This window comes from Mchenga conophoros, linkage group LG3 (genome assembly GCF_057382185.1).
Source record: "Mchenga conophoros isolate Kocher_MC1m ecotype Shallow Benthic linkage group LG3, M_conophoros_male_GT1.1, whole genome shotgun sequence".
NCBI lineage: Eukaryota > Metazoa > Chordata > Actinopteri > Cichliformes > Cichlidae > Mchenga > Mchenga conophoros.
In genome coordinates this window covers 49982689-50007685 of record NC_140528.1, presented here as the reverse complement: position 1 = coordinate 50007685, position 24997 = coordinate 49982689, and the positions used below count along the sequence as shown (strand labels likewise).

Genomic DNA, 24997 nt, shown 5'->3' with positions numbered 1-24997 from the left:
CTTTCTCCACCACCCCTTCCCAGTTCTTACATTCTGTAGCCTCATCTCCCACGTACACACCCAGATACTTCAACCCTCCCCTTTACCACTTCAGCTCACCTGGAAGTAGCCCAATTCACCTGTGCAGCTAAAAATCTGCAAAAGTTCCCAACAATTATTCCCAACTTATTCACATCTTGGTGACTCCTAACAAATACAATAATATCATCAGCATACGCAGACAAACTAAAAGACATATTGACATCAGATAAAACCAACCCAGTAATGTATGACCTCACATTGTGCAACACTGGTTTGATAGACAGAGCATACCCGACAGTGGACAGCCCAGCCTAATGCCTCTAGTTAATTTAAAAGGTTTACACAAACGACCATTTATTTTCAGTACACTTTCAATTTCCTCGTACAAAACCATAATCTTAGCGATTAAACCAGAGCCGAGACCAAACCTTTCTAGCACACTCCAGAGGTAACGATGCTCAACTCAGCCAAAAGCTTTTTCTTGGTCCAGAGAAATCAGATCAGTATCATAACCCAGTGAACTGGAGACTTCCAAAACACCTCTAACTAATGACACATTGTCGACAATAGACCTACACAGCACACAGTAAGTTTGCCCTGGATGTAAAATTTGATCCATCACCATCTTCAGCCTGTTTGCCAGCACCTTTGATAGCAACTTACAAATATTAACATTATTAATCCCCTCTACGAAGCGAGAAAAACGTGCAGTGTGTTAAGCTTGAAACTTTAGTTTTCTGTTTGGTGACAGAGGCTCTTTTGACCCGTTTATTAAACACATGAAGGTGAATACATGACCTGCCAGGACCAGGTTATGTTCGATTTAAAATCGAGTGAATAAATCCACATTTTCACTGATTCTTTTGTATACAAGTTTTTTAGTACGATCGATCTTATAATGTGACTAAAGCTGCTTCCACGGGCTGTGTGACGTTTAACATGTAAACGTATCCAGTTTAAAGTGTCAGAACTCCTGACTGCTGTGAGAGCGGTGCTTCTTCCAGGTTGTAGTAACTGTGTTGCTTCAGCCACTCGCAACATTGCGATCATAAAGCTAGTAAAGTAGTTCTAATAACAGCTCGAAATTTAACTCTACTCAATATAATGTTAATTTCAAAAAGGATGGTTGGATGACTTGTTGTAGAGTCTGACAATGATTCAGAATGAATGATCCCAGTTTTAATTATAATGCACATATTTTAAGATGAACCCTTCAGTTATCAAACCTGAGGCAAAGGTACTTTCCAGAGTTAAAGACGTATTTGCAGCAAAGAAAGTAAAATGTAACACGTGGAGCATTGTTTCAGTTTCTTAATATCCGCATAGAGACAATATGTTTCACTTTAAGCAATTACTGTAGCATTATTCAGTACAGACATTAAAAAATAAAATCATCACATTGCTGACTGGAAAGTCCTCCAGGGCCTGAAGCAGCAAAGCAGCCCCAGAACAAACCTAAAAAGTTCATCTTTTGTTAGTCCACAGAACATTTTCCTAAGAGTCTTGCTGATCATCATAAAGGCCTGCAGTTCTTTACATGTTGTTGTCGGATATTGTGACCTCCTGGATGAGTCATTAATGCGCTCTCGGGGTAGTTTTTGTAGGCCGAACACGTCTGTGAACATTCACCACTGTTCCAATTTTTTCTCCACTAGTACATAATGACTGTCACTGTGTTGCACCGGAGTCCCAAAACCTGAGAAATTACTTTTTTAGACTGAAAGATGTTTGTGTTATTTTTTAAGCTCTTTTAGCACAGGTTGGATTGTCTGCTGCAAAACTGTGTTTTCAAATTGGCTTCCCAATATTAAAAATAGGTAACAGTAAAAAAGAAAAAAAAAAAAAACCAACAACCTGGAGACATGTTAGATTAAAATATTGTTTGGGTATTTATTATAATTTAATAAATTCAACACAGACAACATTATTCTGTTGTGATGATCCAGGAAGATTAAGTGTGGTTGATCAAAGTACACGTGTGTTTTATTGTTTCAGGAAGCAGAAGACAGATGAAGAAGGACGTGCACGAGAGGCTGAAGCTCAGCATGCTCTTTCTGTGTTGACCCTCAGTCTCCATTGTTGTTTTCCTGCTTCTAAAACTTCTCTCATGCAGAGGTAACATTTATAGCAGCACATTTGAGGTTTTCTGTAAACCTTTAAACGAATTTAAGGAGGACTTGACTATTTCACAATTTCATTTCTATCTTTATGCGACAAACTGAGAAGCCATATAAAATTCAGTGCTCATTTACATATCTGACACGGCCTTCCAGATTGTTCCCAGAGCATCAGTGAAATATCGGATCTGTTTCAGGTTATTTTCAGGGAGGACCTCTGCAGCAAGTGGTGGCTCTCCTGGATGATGATGTTGTTTTACCCTGTTCTCTGGAACGTCCTGTGGATGCTTCATAGCTGCAGCTGGAGTGGGCGAGAACTCACCTGACACCAGGATTTATCTACATGTGGGAGAAAAATAAAGAAAATGTGGACGACAAGCAGCCGTCATATGTTGGAAGAACCTCACTGTCCTTTTATAAACCGGAGCATGGAAACATCTCACTGACTCTCTCTAAAGTACAGCTGTCTGATCAAGGACCGTACAGATGTCTCATTCCAAAGCTGGGTCAAAGGTCACATGTACACCTTATTGTAGGTAAGTGGATATCTTTGTAGTACAAATACATAATAAAGTCAGTTTATGGTCCTGACTGCACATTTCTAAATGTACAATACAGTGTTCCCTCCTTTATCGTGGGAGTTACGTTCTAAAACTAACCTGCAATAGGTGAAATCCGTGAAGTAGCCAGCTTTATTTTTTAATATTATTATAGATGTTTTAAGGCTGTAAAATCCCTCACTACACACTTTATACACTTTTCGCAAGCAGGCATGAACATTTTCACACTTTTTTCTCTCGTTTAAACACTTTCAAAGTTCAAACCTTTGTAGAAAAATAAGTCCAGTATTATAGAGCGAAACCAAAGGAACCCATGTTGCCTTTGACGGTGCAAGACGTTTCATCGACACTGTTGTGTTCGTTTGGGAGAAAACTTACAAACATACTGTACAGCATTTCAGAGTAACACTGCTAACAATAGAAGACTTATGTAAATTTGACAAGCTGAACGCTTTCTGTACTGACAGGAGACACGGCACGAGATTGATTGACAATGGTCTACAGCCAATCAAGACGCAGAACACAATGCACGGTAAAAAAAAAAAAAAAAGCACCATGCAAAATTGCACAAAAAAAAACCGCGAAACAGCGATACCGCTAAAGGTGAACTGCGTTATAGCGACGGACCACTGTATTTCATACTTCTGGTCTTCTTGCTTCGGTGTATCTAAATGTTTGACTGGTGTCACACATGCAGTGGGTGAATACATTTTTCCTTCCTCAGCTTCAGCATCTACACCCGTCATGAAGGTGATGTCAAATGTCAGCAGCAGGGTGGTGTTACAGTGTGAGTCTGCAGGCTGGTATCCAGAGCCTGAGCTGCTGTGGTTGGACGGTGAGGGAAACCTCCTCTCTGCTGGACCTACAGAGACCCTCAGAGGTCCTGATGACCTCTATACTGTCAGCAGCAGAGTGACTGTGGACAGTGTTGGGAAGGTTACTTTTAAAATGTATTCCGTTACAGAATACAGAATACATGCCCCAAAATGTATTCTGTAACGTATTCCGTTACGTTACTCAATGACAGTAACGTATTCTGAATACTTTGGATTACTTAATATATTATCATGCTTTTTACAACAACGTGAATGTACTATTGCTGTGTGATTTATTACTGTTACTGAAGGTCCGCGACTCCAAACTGTAGTAAAGGGACCTCTGACTAATACGGCGGGGTCCCTGTCGGCTCGTAGCCGAAAACTAGCTTTACTTTGTTGTGTGGGTCAACTTTTCTTGCGAGAGACAGAGACAGGGGTTGAAAGACTGCTCGAACGGAACTTATTGTTTTCGGAGGAAAACACGAACACGGTGTACAGTCGAGTCTTAATAGCTTACTTACAACTGGGCTCGTCAGACACTCTTCTTGGCTGCAGTGGTTATTATTATATTTACATGCTTCCAGCTCCCGTTTTTGCTCGATGACAACTCGTACCTTTCCACTCCCCTTTTTCTCCCTCCTCGCGCTCACAGACCCATAATGTGTATGGCAGTCCATTCTCCCTGCAACACGGACTACACTGCCCATGAGGCTACATTCTTTAGAGCTATGCTTGTAGCATTCTGCCTGTTAGCTTAGCACAACAACAACAACAACGAAAAGGCGCTCTCTCACCCAGGAAACACACAATCGCAGAGAGAGAGAGAGCGTCGCCCTGTAACCATGGCAACCGTAACGCTGCCGCCTGGAACAACAGAACGTAGCTGTCAAAGAAAACCCAAACAGTCCTGACCCGCGACAAAATGAAACAGGAAAGTACCGCAGTGTAATCCATTTATTTCAACAAAGTAACTGTATTCTGAATACCACCTTTTTAAACGGTAACTGTAACAGAATACAGTTACTCATATTTTGTATTTTAAATACGTAACGGCGGTACATGTATTCCGTTACTCCCCAACACTGACTGTGGAGAAGAGACACAGCAACAACATCACCTGCATAGTCCAACAGAGGAACACCAACCAGAGCAGAGAGATACACAGACATGTTCCAGGTAATAATGACTCACATTCAGAAACAAACTATTTCATTATTTCTATCATTTCTGTTTTAGGTTTTAAAATATTTTTGCTTTCTTCTTGAAAGTGATGTCATCAGGGAATCTGGATTCATTGTCTTTACCATCATTTTTTTTTCTCGCATGGTTTTTCTTGTTGTGGTTTTTCTGTGGAAGTTGAAACAAACCCAAAGTGGTAAGAATTTTATTTTATGTACTGTAATAAAGCAGAGTCTGAAACTTAGGTTTGCATTTAATTCAGCAGGTAGCTGCTGAATTTGTAAGAATCTGTAGGTTTGCTCAAAAAAAGAAGTGGACAGTCTCGAATTTTATGGCAGTTTCATTTTAATAAACAGAGAGAGAATTACAACCAAAACTACAGACATAAAAAAACATTACATAAAAGATATAAATGATCTTGCCAGTTATTGACTGACATAAGTGTTTGATCCACGAATAAAGCATGACCTAGTATTTGGACACTTGCTGGTGAGTACAGCGCTAAGACATTTGTTGTAGTTGGTTACCAGGGCCGTGCAGATATGTTTGAAGGGGCAGGTGGTCAACCGCCCTCTGCACGTGCCTGTTGGCTACCACGTTTGCAAACATCTCAACTGCCTCGTTTGAGTTTTGGACGAAATGCATTCTGGGATATTTGCCTGGGTTTGGCTACAGTGGCTAGCGAGCCAATCGGAACAGCCAATCGGAATTTTTTCATCCAAGTCTGTGATTGGTTGGTTTTGTGGCACAAATATAACACTGTACAGAAAGAGTTGAATGTGCAGGAGCAGAGATGTTGAGGGTGCGAGCAACACATTGCGAGCGGGTCCGCAGAGATCTGAGAAAGAGCAAATGCAAAACCTGAGCGAGAGGGGCTGTTATTGTGTGTGTATATGGATAAGAGCAAACACCAAAATACATTTTTTGCACGCAGCAATGATTTCTGTTCACTCAAATTTAGCTTTTCTTCACTCAAAATAAATTTCTCCTCAAAATGCAACACTTTGTAAATGTTTTTTTACAGGGGCTCAAAATAGTGGCACAAAAATAACGCCATATTTATTGGCTTTATTGAGGATTATTTGTTAATAGATATCAAGTAAAATGGAAGTAAAAGTTCAGTCTGATCTTAAAATATGAGTTTCATGTCTGTGCGTTGAGATTTAACGGCATTATTTACTGGTTATCTCACTCCTGAACCACACCCTCCTCTCCTGTTTGTCTCCTGGTTTAGTTGTCCAATCTGACACAGATGCACTTTTATACCTGTGTCCTGTGGCTGTGTGGTTGGACATTTGCGTGACGTGTTTTTATTTTTCTTTCTTCTTTAGAGTACCAGAGTCTCTGAATGCCTCCATTTGAAAGCGGGTTGCTGCCGACCCTCCATGGAGGGGTTTCCCTCTGGATTTTCATCCTCTGCTTCAGTTTTATTAAAGGTAAATGAATTTCTTTTTATCAGACTCTACTTTGAGTTCATTTTGTATTTAACTGGTAAGTAATACTAACAACCATTTTCCCCATTGAAATGTTTCCAGTATTATTTTTCTAATGATTACATAAAATTTAACAACCCTCCCATTTTCTAAACAACCAACGAGACTGTCAGGTTACATCAGAGACTCAAGGGAAGTAGGTTGCATTTTTATGCAGTGCACAAAAGGAAGACTAGATGTCTGTAAACACCTGATGACTATGTTAAACACAGCAGTAGTTTGTGTTTCCTCATTGTTCATGTCCACAGTGAAGAGTTCTGCTTTGTTTCTCCAGCAGCACAATCCCGAAACAGTTTCAGAGTCTCTGTGTTTCCAAACTGAGCTGATAAATGTTTACAGTAACATCTGTGTTATTAGTTGATGTTGAGCTCCATCTGCAGGAGGGACACCGTTAAAATGTCATCAGTGTTTAGTTTCTCTCACATTTATCATGGAGCAGATCTCAGTGGGAGTGGATGTTTGCTGTGGATGTTTACAGGCTAAAATCCTTCTAATGTGACATGTTTTCAGAGCTCACATGTAAATTACAACCATCCAGTTTCTTCTTCATGATTTCAAAACATCTCGGTGAATCAAGTTTCCTGTGAGCTGTTTAAATTGACTTTAGATTTTGGTGGATGATCAAACTGTGGCTGCTTAACTGTGCTGACTGCAGAGATACTGAATAAGTCTGATCAACAGATTCATGATGAAAGTCATGGAAACAAAATCATCATCACAGTTATCTTGGTCATCTTCATTTCACTGACTGTGGAAACAAAGTGGATTTATTCAAGTTTAAGTAGCTCATCAGTTGAAAATCAACATTTTTTGTTTAAAAATAGCTGATAACTATTCGCTGATAGCTGCCAACATCTCCGAACAAATATAATTCTATGAAGTTGTTCTATATAGTGTGTAAATGTTAATATAGAGCATTATTAAATTTATTGCTAATGCAATCGTATGGAACATTGACTTCTAAAGGAAATTTTAGATGGCACTCGTCATCAGAAAGGTTGCGGACTCCTGGTCTACAAGGACTGGGTCACTGTCCTCGTGTGGACATTAGAGGAACTGCAGCTGTGGATTTTATGTGAAGCAAATATAAAAGTATTAATTTCACATTAACCTTAATATCTCTAAAAATCAGCTTTAAATGAATTAATTCCCTTTAAAATATAAATAATTCAAATTCAGTGTTTAGTGGCACATATTTTTACTGTGACACATGCTGTAGGTGTGGCTTGTTTCCATCAGTGGCTCTGGAAACACCTTTATGTTGTAAGCACACAAGTTGTCATGGGGATGCGGCCCCATTTGTGAGACTGCTGTATTATTACTTAGTATTCATTTATATGTAAATTTTGTTCTTATTTCAGAACCACAGGCGACAGAAACAATTCAAGCAGAAAAGAAAGAAAGAAAAGCCTGAATTCTTCATAACTTTTATAAACATTATGATCATGCACTCACTATGTCGTTATGTACAGTACAGATAGACCGGGTGATAAATTCCCAGCTGTATGTTTTCACAGTAAGGTAAAACAGTTTATCAGACATGGATTAATCCTAGTCCCAGACTAAAAGGAGCACTAGGATTATTCCACATGTGTGTAAGTCTAACAGAGACAAAGTTTATTTTCTTCTAAGTTTTATAAAAGCTGTAAATATAAGATAATCAGAGCACTTTTAACAGATTTTAGTTTTATTTGTGTCACAGTTTTGAAGTTTGTTAAACTTGTAATATTCAGAATAACGCTGAATTTTAAATTGTCTTTCAGTGTTTAAACAGAGTGACTCCTCCTCACACACAGAAGTGTTGATGGTTTGATGAAGAAGGTTTAAACGTTAATGAAAGCAACACAAAGTCAGGAGCAGAGAGGTCCTTGAAGCTGCAGATCAGACTGTAAAGATTAATTGTTGAGGAGGAAGAAGCAGATGTGAAGTTTTCAGAGTGACAACAGTATAAATGTGGGAGGAGAAGGAAGGACGAGAGCAGCCTGATGTGAACAGACGGAGCTCTGATGTTTGTCACAAACTGTGCAGCCGACCTGGAGCTACAGGCTGGTTTACCTGAAACCTTCAGACTGAACACACAGAGCTCCAGCTGTGAGCTGCTCATCAAACTCAACACGTTTGACTAAATACTGAACGATAGACTCTGATCCAGGGTCAGTGTTTAACATTGCACATGTGCACAATGTCAATGACAAAAAGTTTCAATTTTGTGTTTTGGAAAATGTTTTATTGGTGAGTAGGGCTGCCACTAACAATTATTTTGATAGTCGACTAGTCACCGATTATTTTTGCGATTAATCGACTAATCAGATCATCATCCATTGGACGTAAAACGTACAGCTTATTGCACCAGCATGCATCTGCTCTTATGTAACTTAGCTTACAGCTTTAAGTGTTTAAGGTATGTGCTAACTAAAAAAAAGACAAGATGATAGTTTATTAAACTTTTAATGAAATTTTCAGATTGTCTCTGTCAGGGACCCTGGGTCTGAGCGACCCAGGCCGCTAAATTTGGACACAGGTATGAAACCAGATGCTGCTTCTTCTTCTTCTTTGGGGTTTAACAGCTGGCATCCCTGGACATGCAGTGCTTCCCTCTTCTGTTTCAGTTGGTTATTACACTCTTAAATCCTACTACTTATTCTTGCGTCTTTCAGGATTTTACAAAGCTTCAAATGACATGTCGACAATTAAATTAGTTGTCGACATTTTTAATAGTCGACTAATTGTGGCAGCCCTATTGGTGAATATGTTTTTTTTGGACTACAGTGTTTAAATATATGTTATATTCTAAACTATGCAATATATTTAACCTTGTTAATATAAAGTAATTAAATTAGTTGATCCTTTATGTTTCTGTGAGACTGAAGGAGACAAACTTTGAAGTCACTGATGCTTGAAATACTTCCCATGGGTGGTGCAGCAGATACTGGACAGCACATAAAATGTTCTGAGAACTTCAGGGGTCTCATCAAGCAGCATAACTGCAGATCAGCCAGTAGATGGCAGCAATCTCCTAAATCAAGACCTGCTTCCACCAACTTTGATTTTTATTATGATTTCTAAATGGTTTATATTCTGTGCTGTAGATTGTTTTATGGTAACAGTGTATTCATAACAAATTGAAGAGATGTTCATGCTGTCTGTATTATTTCATTTTTTTTATTTTATTTATTATTTAAGTTTTTTTTTTCTTCACGTTTCACATCAGCTGCTGATTACTGACAGACATCCAGCTGTTCTGTCACATCTGTTTACTGAATGAACTTCAGCTTCTGATGAGAATGGGCAAGGATTTCAGTCTCTAGATGTGCAAAGCTGGTAGAGACATACCCCAAAAGACTGGCAGCTGTAATTGCAGCAAAAGGTGGTTCTTCAAAGTATTGACTCAAGGGGCTGAATAATTATGCACACCCCACTTTGCAGTTATTTATTTGTAAAAAATGTTTGGAATCATGTATGATTTTTGTTCCACTTCTCACGTGTGCACCACTTTGTGTTGGTCTTTCATGTGGAATTCCAATAAAATTGATTCATGTTTGTGGCTGTAATGTGACAAAATGTGGAAAAGTTAAAGGGGGCCGAATACTTTTGCAAGCCACTGTAGGCTTTCTTGACTTGACTTGACTTCCTTACAGTCAGACCTCAGTCAGTCAGAGTTGGTACAATGACATCAGGTACAAAGATAGTGAGCACAGTGACTCCCCAAGGCTGTGTGCTCAGTCCACTCTTGTACACGCTCTTCACCAGGACCCCCAATTATACATCAGCGGGATTCTGGTGGAGAGGGTGAAGACCTTCAATATATTTACAGAAGACCAATTATGAGCTATTGAGCCATCGGCCCCCCCTGAACTTATAATAGCGTATAATGAACTGTTCCTTGAGCTGCTGTCTTGTTGGTGGACATTTGGTTTTGGACTGTTCCCTGTGCTCCTGTGCCCTTGATGGATATTTTGTTTTGGACCCTGGACCCCAAAGGTTTAATATGAAGTTTATTACACAAAGATGTTTTAGTGCTTTAGTGCATTGAGTTTTTAAGACTACAAAGCTCTTTATCTGAATGCCAACGAGATGTGGAGTCACCGCCGTCTTCCACCCAGGAACAGCTGAACTGTGAACTTTTGTGCTGTCGTTCCCACGTCGACCTTCTGATCTCTATGGACACTGCCTCCTTGGACTCCAGCATTTTTTTGTTTGAACTGTTTTTGTATATTTCTGGACTCAGTTTTGGAAAGCTGTTGGCTTTCAGCCCTGATCGTGTCCGTGCCGTCGGGTGAGAAAGGCGACATCTCACTGATTCTGATGTTTTGGCAGGTCCGCGCTTTGTGTTTATGCCCTTTTTGCACTGATGCTATCATGAACTAGCTCTGTGCAGGCAGACAAGGACCCAAATGCAAAACTCATGAGCATGAGTCCAAAACTGAGAAGAAGGTCGACGCGGGAGCGACAGCACAAAAGTTCACTGAACAAAAGTGAACTTTTGTTCAGTGAACTGCAGTTTCAGACACTCCCACAGCATATGACAGTTTTTTGTGTTTGTTTTTTTAAACACGTGTTTTCAAAATTGGAGTTCAAGTTATTTTTACTTCCAACAGTGTTAACATACTACACAGGTCATGAACAAGATTTTTTTTAATTTTCATTGTAAGTGGGCTAAAGCAGTTAATTAAAAGTAGTCTAACATAAATGTAAATGCTGTAATTTGATTATTTTAATAAACCATGTAACTTGGATGGATTTGATGCTGGCGTGACCACAGTGCACACGTCTGCTGTTGCTCACAGTGGTCCAAGGGATCGCTCAGGGAGTTTGTGTATTCGCTCAGATACATGAAAAATTAGAGGGAACATTACCTGGGTTCCCTCTTTACTCTGGCAACTGGTACAAAGATAACAGCGCACAGTCGTCATCAACAGTGTGTGATACAACTGCACATTCAATTCTCCATCTTGGGATTATTTTCTTTTGCTGAGGCATGCACTGTGCAGCGATTTGGGACCTGGAGTAACAATGGAGTTGCGGTATTTGTCCACATCAATTTTGAGGAAATTCATTAAGCTGTTTTCTAACTCTGTTAGACTACACTACACGCTACTATGTCACTGGTGATTACAACACAGCTTCAGTCATACTGTTTCATGACACGGGGCACAAACCCAGTAAACCTCAGTCCCAGAGCCGCAAACAGGAGGTGTGGGACTTTAGCAACTGGATAAACCAGAAGAGATCTGGGAATGTTTTTGTTGTGTCCTCATGGCGACCAATGACACGCCCCAAAATTACGCATGATGTCTTAATTAGATCATCTCCCTGACAGCCACTCAGCAGTCGCGTTTAGGAGTTTAGGAGAGTTTAGGAGGAAGTCTGAGTTGCCCTGTCAGTCTCTGCACTTGTTGTTATGTCCCGGCTCAGCTCGTCTTCTTACACTTTTCCACTCTGGACTTTAATCTTGTGCTCGGCTTTCTTAATCACACCTGTTCAAGGTAAACCGATGTTTTACTTAAACTCTGCTTTCAGCTTAAAGCTAACTTTAGTGGGTACTATGACTGTCGTGTCTGCAAGGAGTGGGTGAAATAATCGCTGGTTTGTCACAGCAGGTTGGTCCAGAGTTAAACTATTCTCAGCTATGCTGCAAAATATTACTGACGCCTTTAACTTCTAATAGCAGCCCATGCACTTTGAGTGGAAGAAGACTGTGTCATGATTTATGATGTTAATACATATTACAGTAGCTAAATCATAAACATTATTAATGACCAATAAATGACTGCGGGTAAAAAGTCATATACTGTTAGTCAACCCCTAAAACAAGACTATAAAATGTGATGTACTGCCAGAGTTCAGTCAGCTACAGTCACTATCATTGCTTACAATAATGATATTACACACATAAAATATAGCTACAGTATAACATGGATAGACAGGATTTAGTGAGCTGCAGTCTATACTCCCATGATATCCCAATATCATGTAATAGAGATTTCAGACACATATATTTATTACCGTAAGGAAATAAATCTGCAAACATAAAATCTGCTCAGAATTATTTCTGGACAACAGCTTATGTTTTAAAACTTACATTCTTCTTTCCTCAGTCTGAGGATCTTTGTTCAAAAGCAATAATAATGACAGATGTGTCTTGTACTTTAGTTTGTGTGTCGACAAAGTTGTGAAAACCCCGATCTTCCACATAGTCAGAGGCTGCAGGTCATTTGCAGTTATTTCAATGTGAACTGCTCTGGGAGAATCACCCCAGAGACTCGTGCTGAATGTAGAGCACAGAAACTAAAGTTATGATACCAAACTTGATATGATACGATTAATGTTCGGCTCATTCTGTCCGACTGAAGCATTTTTTTTCTCTGCTGAGAGGCCAAGAATTCATCTATGAACTATTTATGCAAATTATAGTATAGAATGTGAAGTTATACTGTTGGCTGCTGTTGCTCTGTTATTGGTATCTCAGAATGGTTTATACCTTATTGTAATCTGTACTGATCTGATGCCATGCATCAGCTCACCTGTGTTTGTAGTGTGCTGAAGAACAAATGCTTTTACAAGCTGATCAGACCGGAGCGTCTGGTTTGACTCACTGTCATACTCAGCTCCAGCAAACTCCCATAATCTTGAACAAGCTGAACTATACATTATTGATGCATGCTTCAGTCTTCACTGCTGTTTTGGTGCTTGTAACTTTTCTGTCCTAGAGATAAATATCTATACAGACGTCACTGGATTCAACTGAATTCCAACCATTTGTTTAAGCTTTTCCCACTAATGTGCTGTTTATCAGAGATGAAGACGTCAGCTGCTCCTGCAAACACAGTTGGTAAAATCTTCTCTGCTGGAAAACCGTGATGATGTTTCCATGTAACAGAGGTTCAGTCAGTTTTACACAGAATTTCATTTAGAAAAGAAAAACTTAGTTTTTTTTAAATCCAGCAACATTTGATTTTTGTCTGATTTTGCCATTTTTTACCACACTTTCCTGTTCAGAATAAATAAAAACAGATTTATGATGGTTTGTGGGGATTTCTAAAGCATGTTCCTGTAAATTACCTCTGCATGCTGCTCACTGTGTTGTATTTTTCTGATTTCAGTTTAGTTTTCAATCGTTTTAGAGATTTTTAGGTGTTGCTCAGGATTCCCCTCACTCTTGAACTTAGTAGATTTCTGTTGGTTGTTGGTGTTGTTGCTCGCAGCCACCAGCTAACATTAGTAGTTGGTCAGTATCGTAGCGGCTGACATGCTGCTGAACATGCAGCATGTCTGTGTGTTGAGACGTAACAGTTATATTTTTGTCTGCAGCCTGAATGTGAAAATGAAGAAGAAGATCTGGATCCCCACAGATTGTTAAGAAGATGACATCATGGATTTCATGCCTTTCCTTGTGGTCCCACTGTGGACTTCAATTCTTCACTTGGATTTTGTTAAAGGTAAATAACGTTTCTATTACGTTCTAGTTCGTTGGTATAGCACAGACTCTGTGTTTACCTTATTTACTGTATTTCCATGAATGTTGGCAGACATTTCAATAAACCACTGCATCCATTTCACATTTTCCTACAAAGAATTGAAAGCAATGAAATGCAGCTCACTACTTCCACAGCTTTGTATTCACAAGCTGCACGGTTTATTTCGCAGACCAAATTTAATGCTGGGATATTTTAATTTAGTCCTTGCTACTGTCATGCTTAACATAAGCATTCCTACCAGGTCATGAGTATTTGGTCTTATTTGGAACAAGTTCTGAATGTTGTGGGACAAAGATTTATTTGCTGCTTTGTACATTGTGCAGTTCTGACGTCAACCAAGTCTTTAAATTTAAGAATATTACATTTGAGGAAAAGTGGATTTGCTGGTTCTCTTGAAGTGGTTTTACTTATTAACCTTATTGCTCTTCTTTGCAGAATGTATGTGTTTCCCCACACTTACACAATATATAATTCAAGGAAGTCTAATGGGACAATACTGCGTGTGTACATATGTGTATATATATATTCTATTGGTCGAATATGTGTGATTCCCAAATATTATCAATTTTGTTTGTACTCAGTTTCAATGTTGATTTATTATAGTCAAACCAAGTTTGTATCCTCAGCAAACAATAAGATTTTCAATTAGTTTGAAATTTCACATATATGTCAGTAATGTACAATATGGACAGGAGCATGTCAGGAAAAAAAAGTTCTGATGTTGTATAAAGTTGTGTGTCTGCTCCTCTCTGTCTCCTCAACAGGATCATTTGTAGTGGATGTGACACAGAGCTCCTATCAGGCAGAGGAGAACCACAACATCACAGTGGAGTGGACGTTCACCACCAAAGCAGACACGTCCCTCTCATCACTGAAGGTCTTCTGTATCCTGAATAATGGCCATAAATACTGGACTTTTTATCATCTTTTTGATGGTGTCGAGTTCTCAGAGGATCAGGACAAAAAGTTTTCAGGACGAGTCCAGAGTGACAAAGACGCCCTCAGAGAAGGACGAATCAGACTCCAGCTGTCCAGACTCAGGACTGAGGACTCGGGTCTGTACCTGTGTGAGGTGGACACAGGTTATGGTCGCGGCTACAACAGCTGCAGAGTCACCGTCTCTGGTAAGACAATTCATTTATACACGTGATCAATGAACTTGAGATAAGAATGTATATGTAAATGTTACACCAAATAAACAGAAGATTATTGGTTTCGTTTTACAGCTGTACCAGGGGTTATATTTCTTTGTTCTTTGTTTACATTGACTCGTCATCATGTGCTTGAATCTGATGGTAATTAGTGTGAATGCTTTATTATCTTTATCATTATTATTATTATATATTTTTTAAATGGTTTCTTTGAACTCTACAGCTTTTGTCTTTAATTAGTTTAAAACAAGAGTTGGGCACAAGTTTGAATTAATTTTGATCTTCAGTAAACAAACTGTACAAAGACTCAAAGATCATCAGTTTGATCTGTGGGAAAATAAGCATCTTCTTGTTACTTGTCACTGCAAGTTTGTGCCATGTGTCTGTCACTGTGTGAGGAACTTAAAATGTGACGATAATTTAAAAAGAAATTCACATCCTGTTGAACTTTTTATTGACTTTGGATAAACTGAATGCTATTTGATTAAAGACATTAGTACCAACTTGACATTTCAATGTCGTTCTGTGGTTCAAACATCAAACTGCAAACACTCTGGTTGTCAAAGGAGCTTGCAAAGAAAAGCGTCTGGACTTCTTTAAGTTACTTGAAGACGTTTCACCTCTCATCCGAGAAGCTTCTTCAGTTCTAAGGTCAAATGGTGGAGAGTCCCAGATATAAACCTAGTGGGAGTGACCCCCACAGAGGGACAAAAGGACCCCCGATGATCCTCTAATCACCTGAGCCAAGGTGTGAAATTGGGTGTGGGACCCAGTCAGCCAGAGTTTCGGGTGTGTTCATTGTGAAACCTGGCCCCACCTTGTCATGCGAATTCCTGAGATCAGATGGCCCAGGATGTGAGTGGGCGTTAAGGCGTCTGGGAAGGGATCTCAAAACTGGATTATAGATGGCAGAGAGTTGGTGTCGTAAACCCCCGCCTCTGTTCAAAGATGGTCGCTCACAGTGGACATAGATGGCTTCTTTCACTCCTCTTTCAAACCATCTGTCCTCTCTGTCCAAAATGTGAACATTGGCATCCTCGAAAGAGTGTCCTTTATCCTTAAGATGCAGATGGACTGCTGAGTCTTGTCCTGTGGAGGTGGCTCTTCTGTGTTGTGCCATGCGCTTGTGAAGTGGCTGTTTGGTCTCTCCAATGTAGAGGTCTGGGCATTCCTCGCTGCACTGTACAGCATACACCACATTGTTAAGTTTGTGTTTTGGCGTTTTGTCTTTCGGGTGAACCAGTTTCTGTCTGAGTGTGTTGCTGGGTCTGAAATACACTGGGATGTCATGCTTGGAGAAAACTCTCCTGAACGGCAAACTCAACATCGAAATTTACCGGAAGCCCACACACACGGACCAGTACCTCCTCTTTGACTCCCATCACCCTCTGGAACACAAACTTGGAGTAATTAGGACCCTACACCACCGGGCAGAACATGTTCCCTCTCAACCTGAAGGAAAAAAGAAGGAACACACACATGTAAAGGAAGCACTCAAAACGTGCGGCTATCCTAAATGGGCATTTTTAAAGTCAGCAAAGAGGCACAGAAAAGAAGACCAGACACCAGCGAGGGAGGATAAGAAGGACAGACGCAACAACATTGTCATCCCCTATGTAGCCGGTGTATCAGAAAAACTCAGGAGCGTTTTCTCCAAGCATGACATCCCAGTGTATTTCAGACCCAGCAACACACTCAGACAGAAACTGGTTCACCCGAAAGACAAAACGCCAAAACACAGACTTAACAATGTGGTGTATGCTGTACAGTGCAGTGAGGAATGCCCAGACCTCTACATTGGAGAGACCAAACAGCCACTTCACAAGCGCATGGCACAACACAGAAGAGCCACCTCCACAGGACAAGACTCAGCAGTCCATCTGCATCTTAAGGATAAAGGACACTCTTTCGAGGATGCCAATGTTCACATTTTGGACAGAGAGGACAGATGGTTTGAAAGAGGAGTGAAAGAAGCCATCTATGTCCACTGTGAGCGACCATCTTTGAACAGAGGCGGGGGTTTACGACACCAATTCTCTGCCATCTATAATCCAGTTTTGAGATCCCTTCCCAGACGCCTTAACGCCTACTCACATCCTGGGCCATCTGACCTCAGGAATTCGCATGACAAGGTGGGGCCAGGTTTCACAATGAATTCACCCGAAACTCTGGCTGATTGGGTCCCACACCCAATTTCACACCTTGGCTCAGGTGATTAGAGGATCATCAGGGGGTCCATTTGTCCCTTTGTGGGGGTCACTCCCACTAGGTTTATATCTGGGACTCTCCACCATTTGACCTTAGAACTGAAGAAGCTTCTCGGATGAGAGGTGAAACGTCTTCAAGCAACTTAAAGAAGTCCAGATGCTTTTCTTTGCAAGCTCCTTTGACTACGATGACCTGGATGACTGAGAACCTTCACAGACAAACACTCTGGTTCTTACGTCGTATATTTTTATCAACTGATTATGACTCTAATGATTTTTGTGTTTGTCTAGATGCAAACTTTGCTGAAACCTCGACAATGGGAACGCTGCTGCTTTCCCAAAGCCTCCACACTCCAGATCCTAAGGACGTGAGATGTGGTGAGAAGACGGTCTAATTTTTTTTCTGCGTCATCCCTGTTTGGGGTTTTGTGTATTTGTAGTGACCTTCTTTTGTTTTCTACATCAGCAGGTCGATCCAGGGTCCCCGTGGTCGTCGCTGTCATCACCTTATTATCAGTTGTGGCTCTCGCTGGTTTTGCTGCATTTTTCTCTCGCCACATTTTTCTGAAGCTAAAAGTAAGAAACAAACAAACACAAACATGTTGTTGCTTCTTGTGTTGTCAGACTGACTCAGTACTCTACATTTTTCAACAGAAGCATCCAGAGGATGAGACACAAAAACAACCACTACAAGTCTAGCTGCTTTACTCAAAGTAATAATGGTCTTAATGGAGCTGAGAGTGTTAGAGATTTATCTTTGCTGGATCTTCGCAGTCAGGTCAGGGATTCAAACCAGCAACCACACTCAGGTCCAGCAATAAATTTAATTTATTTTTTTGAATTTAATGTAATCTACCCTACAACTTTGTGGACCAGGGAGCTAAATACCAGATTCCTCCAAACTTCAAGAATTTTCTATGCATCATTTTTGTTTGGTTGAGTTTTTGTGATAATCATTTTTTTTTATATGTTTTTAGTTGGTTTATTTACTGACTGACAACCTGGCTTATTCACCTTCTTTTAACAGAAGCATTTAGAAGATGAAGATTTTTCTGGATTTATTGCTTTTGTTTGTCTGTATAAACTTTGTTGTGCCATCAGTGTGGTCATCACATCATAATGTTTTATTACTGTTGTTGTATTTTATTTATTTATGCCTGATGGTAGTCCAATTTTTTTTTTTTTTTTGTGTTGTTTTTTTGTTATTGTACTGAATGAAAGTTCTGTTTGTAGTTTTTGTACATCTGTTGGGTTTCAGGGATATTAAAATGCACTACAGGCTTTTTCAACTGATTCCAATTCTAAATCAGAATCAGAATACTTTATTAATCCCAAAGGAAATTATGGGTTACAGCATGTGAGTTAACTAAAGTGCTTGAACTGTTCAGATTAAAGTGCTGGATGAACATCAAATCTGCATACATGCTACTACTGCACATTCACCGTGTGTGTGCTCAACCCCCCTCCTTTTTTTGCACAAGTCGAGGAGCGTGTCAGGTTACATTTCCCTGTGTGTTATACTTGTATAACTATGAATGTGACAAATAAAGAACCTTGAAATCTCACTTGTGGTTAGAAACACTTTGAGTTGTCAGTAAGTTGTTTTGGTTTCTTTTTCTTTGGTCAGAAGTTTTCAAAAACACAAGTTACACAAAATGTTGTATCACCAGAACACCACACAGCCAATCAGTAACAAGAAAAATTATGATAAATGTTGGGGGAAAACTCTGTAAAAGACCCAGGAGAAATAAAGACACAATGAGACAAAGTTACTTTCTTTATCAAACGTGTACACGGGTGAGCTGCTAAGAACAACTCACCCCATGCACAGTGGCTTGGTAATTTTTATAGGAAAGACAGTGAGAACAGGATAAGAAAATACAAAACAAATAAAATAAACAACTCCATATGTGGCGCTAGTCTCGTCAGCAGAGAGCTGGGAGAAGGCTGTGAGAGATAAAACAATCTAAAACAATATGTCCCAAAACAGTATGTCTTTGCTGAGAAAGTCTAAAAGATAATTCTAAACTAATCTAACCATAGACAAAAGGGCATGCTTGCACATTTAAAAGAAGGTAAAGAAACATAGAAACATTTTTCCTGTAACATTCCCTCCTGTTTTAACTTATTTTAAATGTATACAACAATTGTCTGTGAAGGTTATTTATTAAGTATCTTAAGCAATTTTTAAATTCTCAAAATGTCAGCATAGCAGAAATGGAAGTCATTTGGTCTAAAGAATAAAACAAAAGAAAATAATACAAAGAAAAACATAGTAAATGAAAATCATAGTAAATGAAATAACAAGTGGAATAAACAAGAAAAAATAATAAAACTAAAACTACAAACAATAAGGGATGAGTTTATATTTAAAAATAATGAAAACCTAATATGTAAAATGAAAACTTCAAAAAATACAAGGATGAAAACCTTATATTATAAAATGATGCAAACCTTAAATTGAAAACTTTATATGTAAAATAATGAAAACTTCATATTTAAAATGGAAACTTTATGTTTAAAACTGAAGACTTCAAAAAAATAAAAGCATGAAAACTTTATATTTAAAATGAAAAACTTTGTTTAAAACTCAAGACTTCAAAAAAATGAAAGCATGAAAACTTGCATAACCTACTAATGTTTTAATCAGTGCATGATCACTTGACAAAGGCAGAAATCATTTTTAATCACCACGTCATTCATTAGCAGTTATTACAAGTTCTCCTCTAACAGAATTGCAACGGGATGCTGTTCTTCTTGAGGCACGGCAACATAAGCAGTCATTGTAGTTGTTATCATCTTTGAAATCATTACTCTTAGACATGGCGGTGTAGCTGCTCCAGATGTGTGGTCAGTGACATATTTTTGCAGAATGGACAAATTCTGCAAAGCTTCATAAATGTCTCCTCCAGCTTTGTATCCATCAGGGATAAAAGTGCAATATGTCTCCCCGATCAGCTTGCAAACTCCTCCTTGTGATGCTGTTAGCAGGTCTAGAGTCAGTCTGTTCTGCAGCACCATCGTTCTGATGGCCTGCTGTTCTCCTGCTAAGGCGGTTCCCAGGGTCTTAGTCAAGTTGATGTGTCGTAGCAGAGCATATCGGTTGATTTCCACATGGTCCCGCACCTCGGCAACTCCAATGCCGGGGATCAAGCTCTGTAAGAATTTCACTCCACCTCCCCAGATGCGAAACTCTCCCGGCACTCCAGTGTCCACGGTAATGCCGAAAGAATTGGGGGAGGCGATGTCCACTTCACGTCTCTGCCGGCTGCTTGGGTGATGTGCAACACTTTGCATGAAGAAAACGTGATCTGATAATTCCACCAGGGCGCACAGACCTCCCCAACCTTCAGGGAGTGACAGATAAGCCTTGTTGCCACATAGGAAGTACCAGTCAGCCAAAACTCTGGTTCCTCTGCTGCTGGGTGCCGTCCGTGCACATCCTGTCTGGTACTGAGTCTTTGTTTGTAGTGGCATTCGGTAGCTGTAGTCGGAGCGACAGTTTAGGCCCATCAGCGTCGTGTTACTGGCACAGGTGGCGTTGATTGAACAGGTCATACACTTCCTCTCGTTCCTTGGTGGGCAGAAAGTGTATATGGACTTACATAGGTGAGTAGGCAGCTCCCCCACTGCCCGCGAGCCATTGTTCATCACACATACTGGCAGTTGTGATGCGTTCAGTTTGTTCAGTAGAATTACATCAGGCAGCGGGTCTGAGACTTGGGGCCAGGTCAGTAGGTATGTCTGTCCGGAACAGTTCACATTTGTGAGTGATGATGACCTCCAGGTTGCTTTCGCTGGGATGCTGTAGTTGGCTTTGGACCAAAGAGTACCGTAGCCTGGATGTGTTGCCAGGCCCAACAGGCACCAACTGCGATCTTCAGGTATGCTGTACGGCCACAGGCCAGACGTCTGCGAGGATAGGGGCATATGGGTACATGCATAGCAGTCAGTTTTGTTATTCAAGTGAGCTGTAGTGTTCATAAACTGCCACCAGAAGTTAGTGGCGTAGCCATGGGGAAACTTGGTGTACTTTCGTTTGTCATACAGTGTCTGCCTTTTCTCCACATAGCGTGACTTGTTGTCCCTCACGGAAGCAAAGGTGAGGAGCCCGGCCATGGTCAGGGCCGCTGCAGTTGATAAGAGCCACCACCTCATGACGACGGAACACACCCTCCTGTCGCGAGTAGACCCCCCGGCCAGGAAAGCTGACCCCTCCACCGGGCGAGATCACAACAAGTAGGCAAGCCTGCCGTCAGCTGTGTTTAGATGGCTTCACTGACTCGCCTGCAGTGACTCTGATGGACCCAGGATGGTCGTTCCGCAATTTTGCAAGCGGTCGGTGTAGTGAGGAGGACTTGGTATGGCCCCTCCCACCTGGGTGTGCTCCAGTTTTTCCTTTGGAGCACCTTGATCAGAACCCAGTCACCGGGCTTTAGTCTGCAAGACACTGGAGAAACATCATCAGGTTGTTGATTATGTACAATGATCTCTTTGTTTTCTAACAGCTTAGACATCCATTCTGCTAATGTGTTTTCTCTGATTGCTTTGTCTATTGGTTGACTGGTAATAGGCAGTGGAAACGGCCTGCCATGAATGATTTCAAATGGAGTTAGTTTATGGGAGCCTTGTGTTAAGCGCATCCACATCTTCACTAAACCCAAACATTCAGGCCACGGCCTTCCTGTTTCTGCCATGCATTTCCTGAGCCTTTGTTTTATAGTGCCGTTAGTTCTCTCTACAAGGCCTGCGCTCTGAGGGTGATAAGCACAGTGGTGTTTTATGCTGAAACCGAGTGCTTCAGAGACCTTAGTGATGACATCATTTACAAAATGAGTGCCGTTGTCTGACCGTATCAAAGCTGGGATGCCATATGTGGGTATGAAGTGATTGCACAGGCACTTTGCTACTGAAATTGCATTGCCTTTTTCACTGGATAGATTTCCGGCCACTTTGAGAACACGTCTATAACCACTAGGGCGTATTTTGACCCTTGACATTCGCTTAGTTCAATAAAATCCATATGAATTGTGTGAAAAGGATGAGGCGGAGTTGGAAAACGGCCTCTTTGTGGTCGCAGGTTACCCTGAGCATTACATTTTTGACACGTCATGCACGTTCTGACAAATTGTTTTGCTGAGGTTTCAAAATTTACAGTGTAGAATTTACAGTGTAGAAATGAGAGTATTGTGTAGAATTTACAGTGTAGAAATGAGAGTTGACAATACTGGTCAGTCCCCCCGTTGACAAATGCGTACAGCCATGAGTCACTAATGCCGCCATTTTGTGGAGGAATTTTGGCAACACTGGCTTGCCATAACACATCATTAAGTCATTTGTCAGAACTGCACCGTGTTTTAGCCATTTTGCCTGCTCTGCTGTGCTTGCTGCTTTTTGTTCATTTTTCAACACATCCAGTGGAATCTGATGTGTGTTTACTGCCATCAATGTGATGTTTGCCTGTTGTGCCGCCTATTTTGCTGCTCTGTCAGCAAAATTGTTGCCTGTAGTAATGAAAGAGTCAGTAGGCGTTGTAAGAGGTTGGCATGCTGGTTTGCCAGTTGGTGTAATCATTCCTCTGGTTTTCCAGATTTTTTGCAAAATGATGCACAGCAGAGAAAACATACTGGCTGTCTATATAAATGGTTATTTGTTTATCTTTGTGTATTTCACATGCGCAACAATCTCGTGTGAAGTGACCTTCCTCTCCACGGTTCTAGCAGGCGTTGTCTCTATGTTATCTGCTGTTTCTGCGTGGCTGTCTGCGGCCTTGGTGTTTGTGACTTTGCTCGCCTCTCTGTTCCTGATAGCCACCTGCGAATTAGTGTTTTAGTCTGTTGTCAACAGTCAGCCTTATTTTTAAGTTACAGAATGCTTCTCCCTTTTTTTGGTTTTTGTTTTTTTTTGTTTGGGAGAATAGATGCAACTCTACATTTTCACTTAAGGCAGTTTTAGATAATTTCTAGTTCTTCAAACAATGCATGGATCTCACACATTTCAAACTTTCAAGTTAGGGTTGTTTCCCATTTATACAAATATATATATTTAACTTTGCATTGCTCACAGCTCATAGCTCACAGCTCTAAACCTAGGCATTTTTCAATCATTTGCCTAATCACTATGTGTCACTGTGATTCTCAAGTATGGTCACAAGTTCGTTTAAATTTGTTTCCAAAACCAACAAAATAATCAAACAAAAACAAAAAACATAAACGTGTCAGGACACAAAAGAAAAAGAGGAAAAAAAAAATGCTGCCACCCGAACAAGGCAGAAGTCTGCATATGTTGGCTTTTAATAGCATGCAGCTTGTAACATGGTAGACTAATGTGCCTGTGTTAATTCAGCTCCATATTATTGTGTGAAGTTGCACTGGGATGGGAGTGGTTTTGTGTGTGTCACATTTTTGGTGAGCCAATGGCTGGAATGAGGTTGGACTAATTAGAGGCAGGTGTACTTGATTGCACTGATACACTGGTCTACTTATAGCCCACACTACAAACACTGCTGTGTCGTTTTGTCTCTCTGTGCAGGTATGTAATGTGATGAAATCAGATATGATTGGGATGGATGGGTTTTGCGCTATGAATTTTATATTAAGTGTGTCGTTTTGTCTCTCTGTGCAGTCCAGGGCCTATTATATGCCACAGCCTAAAGGCAGCAGAGTTGCAGAGGCTTGAGTGACCACTGACTATATGCTTGCAGGGTGGTGGGTCTCCAAGGACAACTTCTAACCCTGTTAAAGGCAACATGTGGAGTGCAACTTGGCCGTGTGTCATAGCTGTCTCTGGCCTTGGGACTGTGTGTTTTTATACAATTCTTAAGTGGGACACTGGACTGTTTTATCTTTTATCTCTTGATATATTTTTCGTCAATAAATTATCTTTTAGAATTTTATTGACTGACATCTTTTTGCCCATGACTGAGACGGTTGGTCAGACCTACAGTCTTTCTTTGGGTGTGTTACAGCAGCTTCTGCTCTAAAAGAAACAAATAAATAAAAAGAAAAGAAAATGTGGAACATGTTCATCAGCTTAGCAGTGTCTACATATTTAATTCAGCTTCTCAATCCTGTAGTTTTAGCTGTTGTCTACAGGGTTTTGCTTATTGGTTGTTATTATAGGTGTGCTCTATATCTCAGCAATGTGTCATTCTAGAATGATAAGTTTCAAGCTGGTCAAGTGCCTCTATGCACTTCATTAGTTTAGTTATTCTCCGTATTGTCTTCATCTCACATGTCATTACACTGAGTTTCAGCAAACCTTAAGCTTGATGCAGACTACTGCTTAACAATTATCCACCTCACATCATAACCGATTAAGGTGCCTCTTCATATTAATATTATATCATTGTTCATATTATACTCTTTGTCTTATATAACAGCAATAGCATATTATAATATTTTATCAGTGTGTACCACTATACTACTCCTGAGCCAATTTGTTAGTTAGGATCATCTTATTCAGCAAACAGATAATTTAGAATTCATCCAATCTGCGGTCACATTTGTTCTCTCTGTTGCATGGCGGACCAGGCAGTTCTATTATAATATATTATTTATATTTTATTTTGTATCCATCAAGGGCTTCAGATGACCTGCAGAATCATCCTTTTCCCAAGGTGGAGACAGTTACCTTTTCACACACTGGCCTTGGCTGAACAATGACACAGCCTTAATATACCTTATTAAAATATTTTCGTGTGAATTATTTGCTTTATATTCATTTTATACATGCTGGGCATGGTCATCATGTCAACTGTGTTTCGTTGTTAATATCACTTTACAGGTTGTTATCCTTGCTATTATTAATTTCAAGTACTCTAAAGATAATTTCTACTGTAATTTTCCCTTTGTTCATCTTTATTTCGTACTTTTTATATTTATATCTACTCAGTGGGGTCTGTTTTCAACCCTTTTAAACTACAAACTACTTTGATCTCTAGTTTTCACTTAATAAGGGATTATTAAGTTCTT

The 24997-nt window shown here is 40.1% G+C and overlaps 2 protein-coding genes and 1 pseudogene across 4 annotated transcripts in view; 2 read left to right on the top strand and 1 right to left on the bottom strand.

Annotated features, from left to right (window-relative positions):
• The window catches only part of LOC146579219 (uncharacterized), a 176529-nt gene that overhangs the window by 150112 nt on the left and 1420 nt on the right, over nucleotides 1–24997 (bottom strand). Inside the window, exon 2 of one of the 2 annotated variants that reach the window (XM_085262567.1) lies at nucleotides 19599–21474. The exons of the other annotated variant lie outside the window; for it this stretch is intronic. Within the exon in view, the coding sequence (XP_085118693.1) occupies nucleotides 19737–21182 (1446 nt within the window). The 5' untranslated portion in view covers nucleotides 21183–21474 and the 3' untranslated portion in view covers nucleotides 19599–19736. Of the gene's footprint in view, nucleotides 1–19598; nucleotides 21475–24997 lie in introns of those variants that run through there. 2 annotated transcript variants of the gene reach the window in all.
• On the top strand, nucleotides 476–7943 carry LOC146579221 (butyrophilin subfamily 1 member A1-like; annotated as a pseudogene). Its single transcript, XR_014891335.1, has 5 exons — nucleotides 476–524; nucleotides 2336–2674; nucleotides 3423–4692; nucleotides 6027–6131; nucleotides 7550–7943. The product of XR_014891335.1 is annotated as a butyrophilin subfamily 1 member A1-like (transcript).
• Nucleotides 11516–18593, top strand: LOC146579220 (uncharacterized). The gene is made up of 6 exons (XM_085262445.1): nucleotides 11516–11674; nucleotides 13500–13627; nucleotides 14431–14790; nucleotides 17316–17402; nucleotides 17491–17600; nucleotides 17679–18593. The coding sequence occupies exons 2-6, from the start codon at nucleotides 13561–13563 to the stop codon at nucleotides 17721–17723; spliced, it is 669 nt and encodes a 222-aa protein (XP_085118571.1). The 5' UTR covers nucleotides 11516–11674; nucleotides 13500–13560; the 3' UTR covers nucleotides 17724–18593.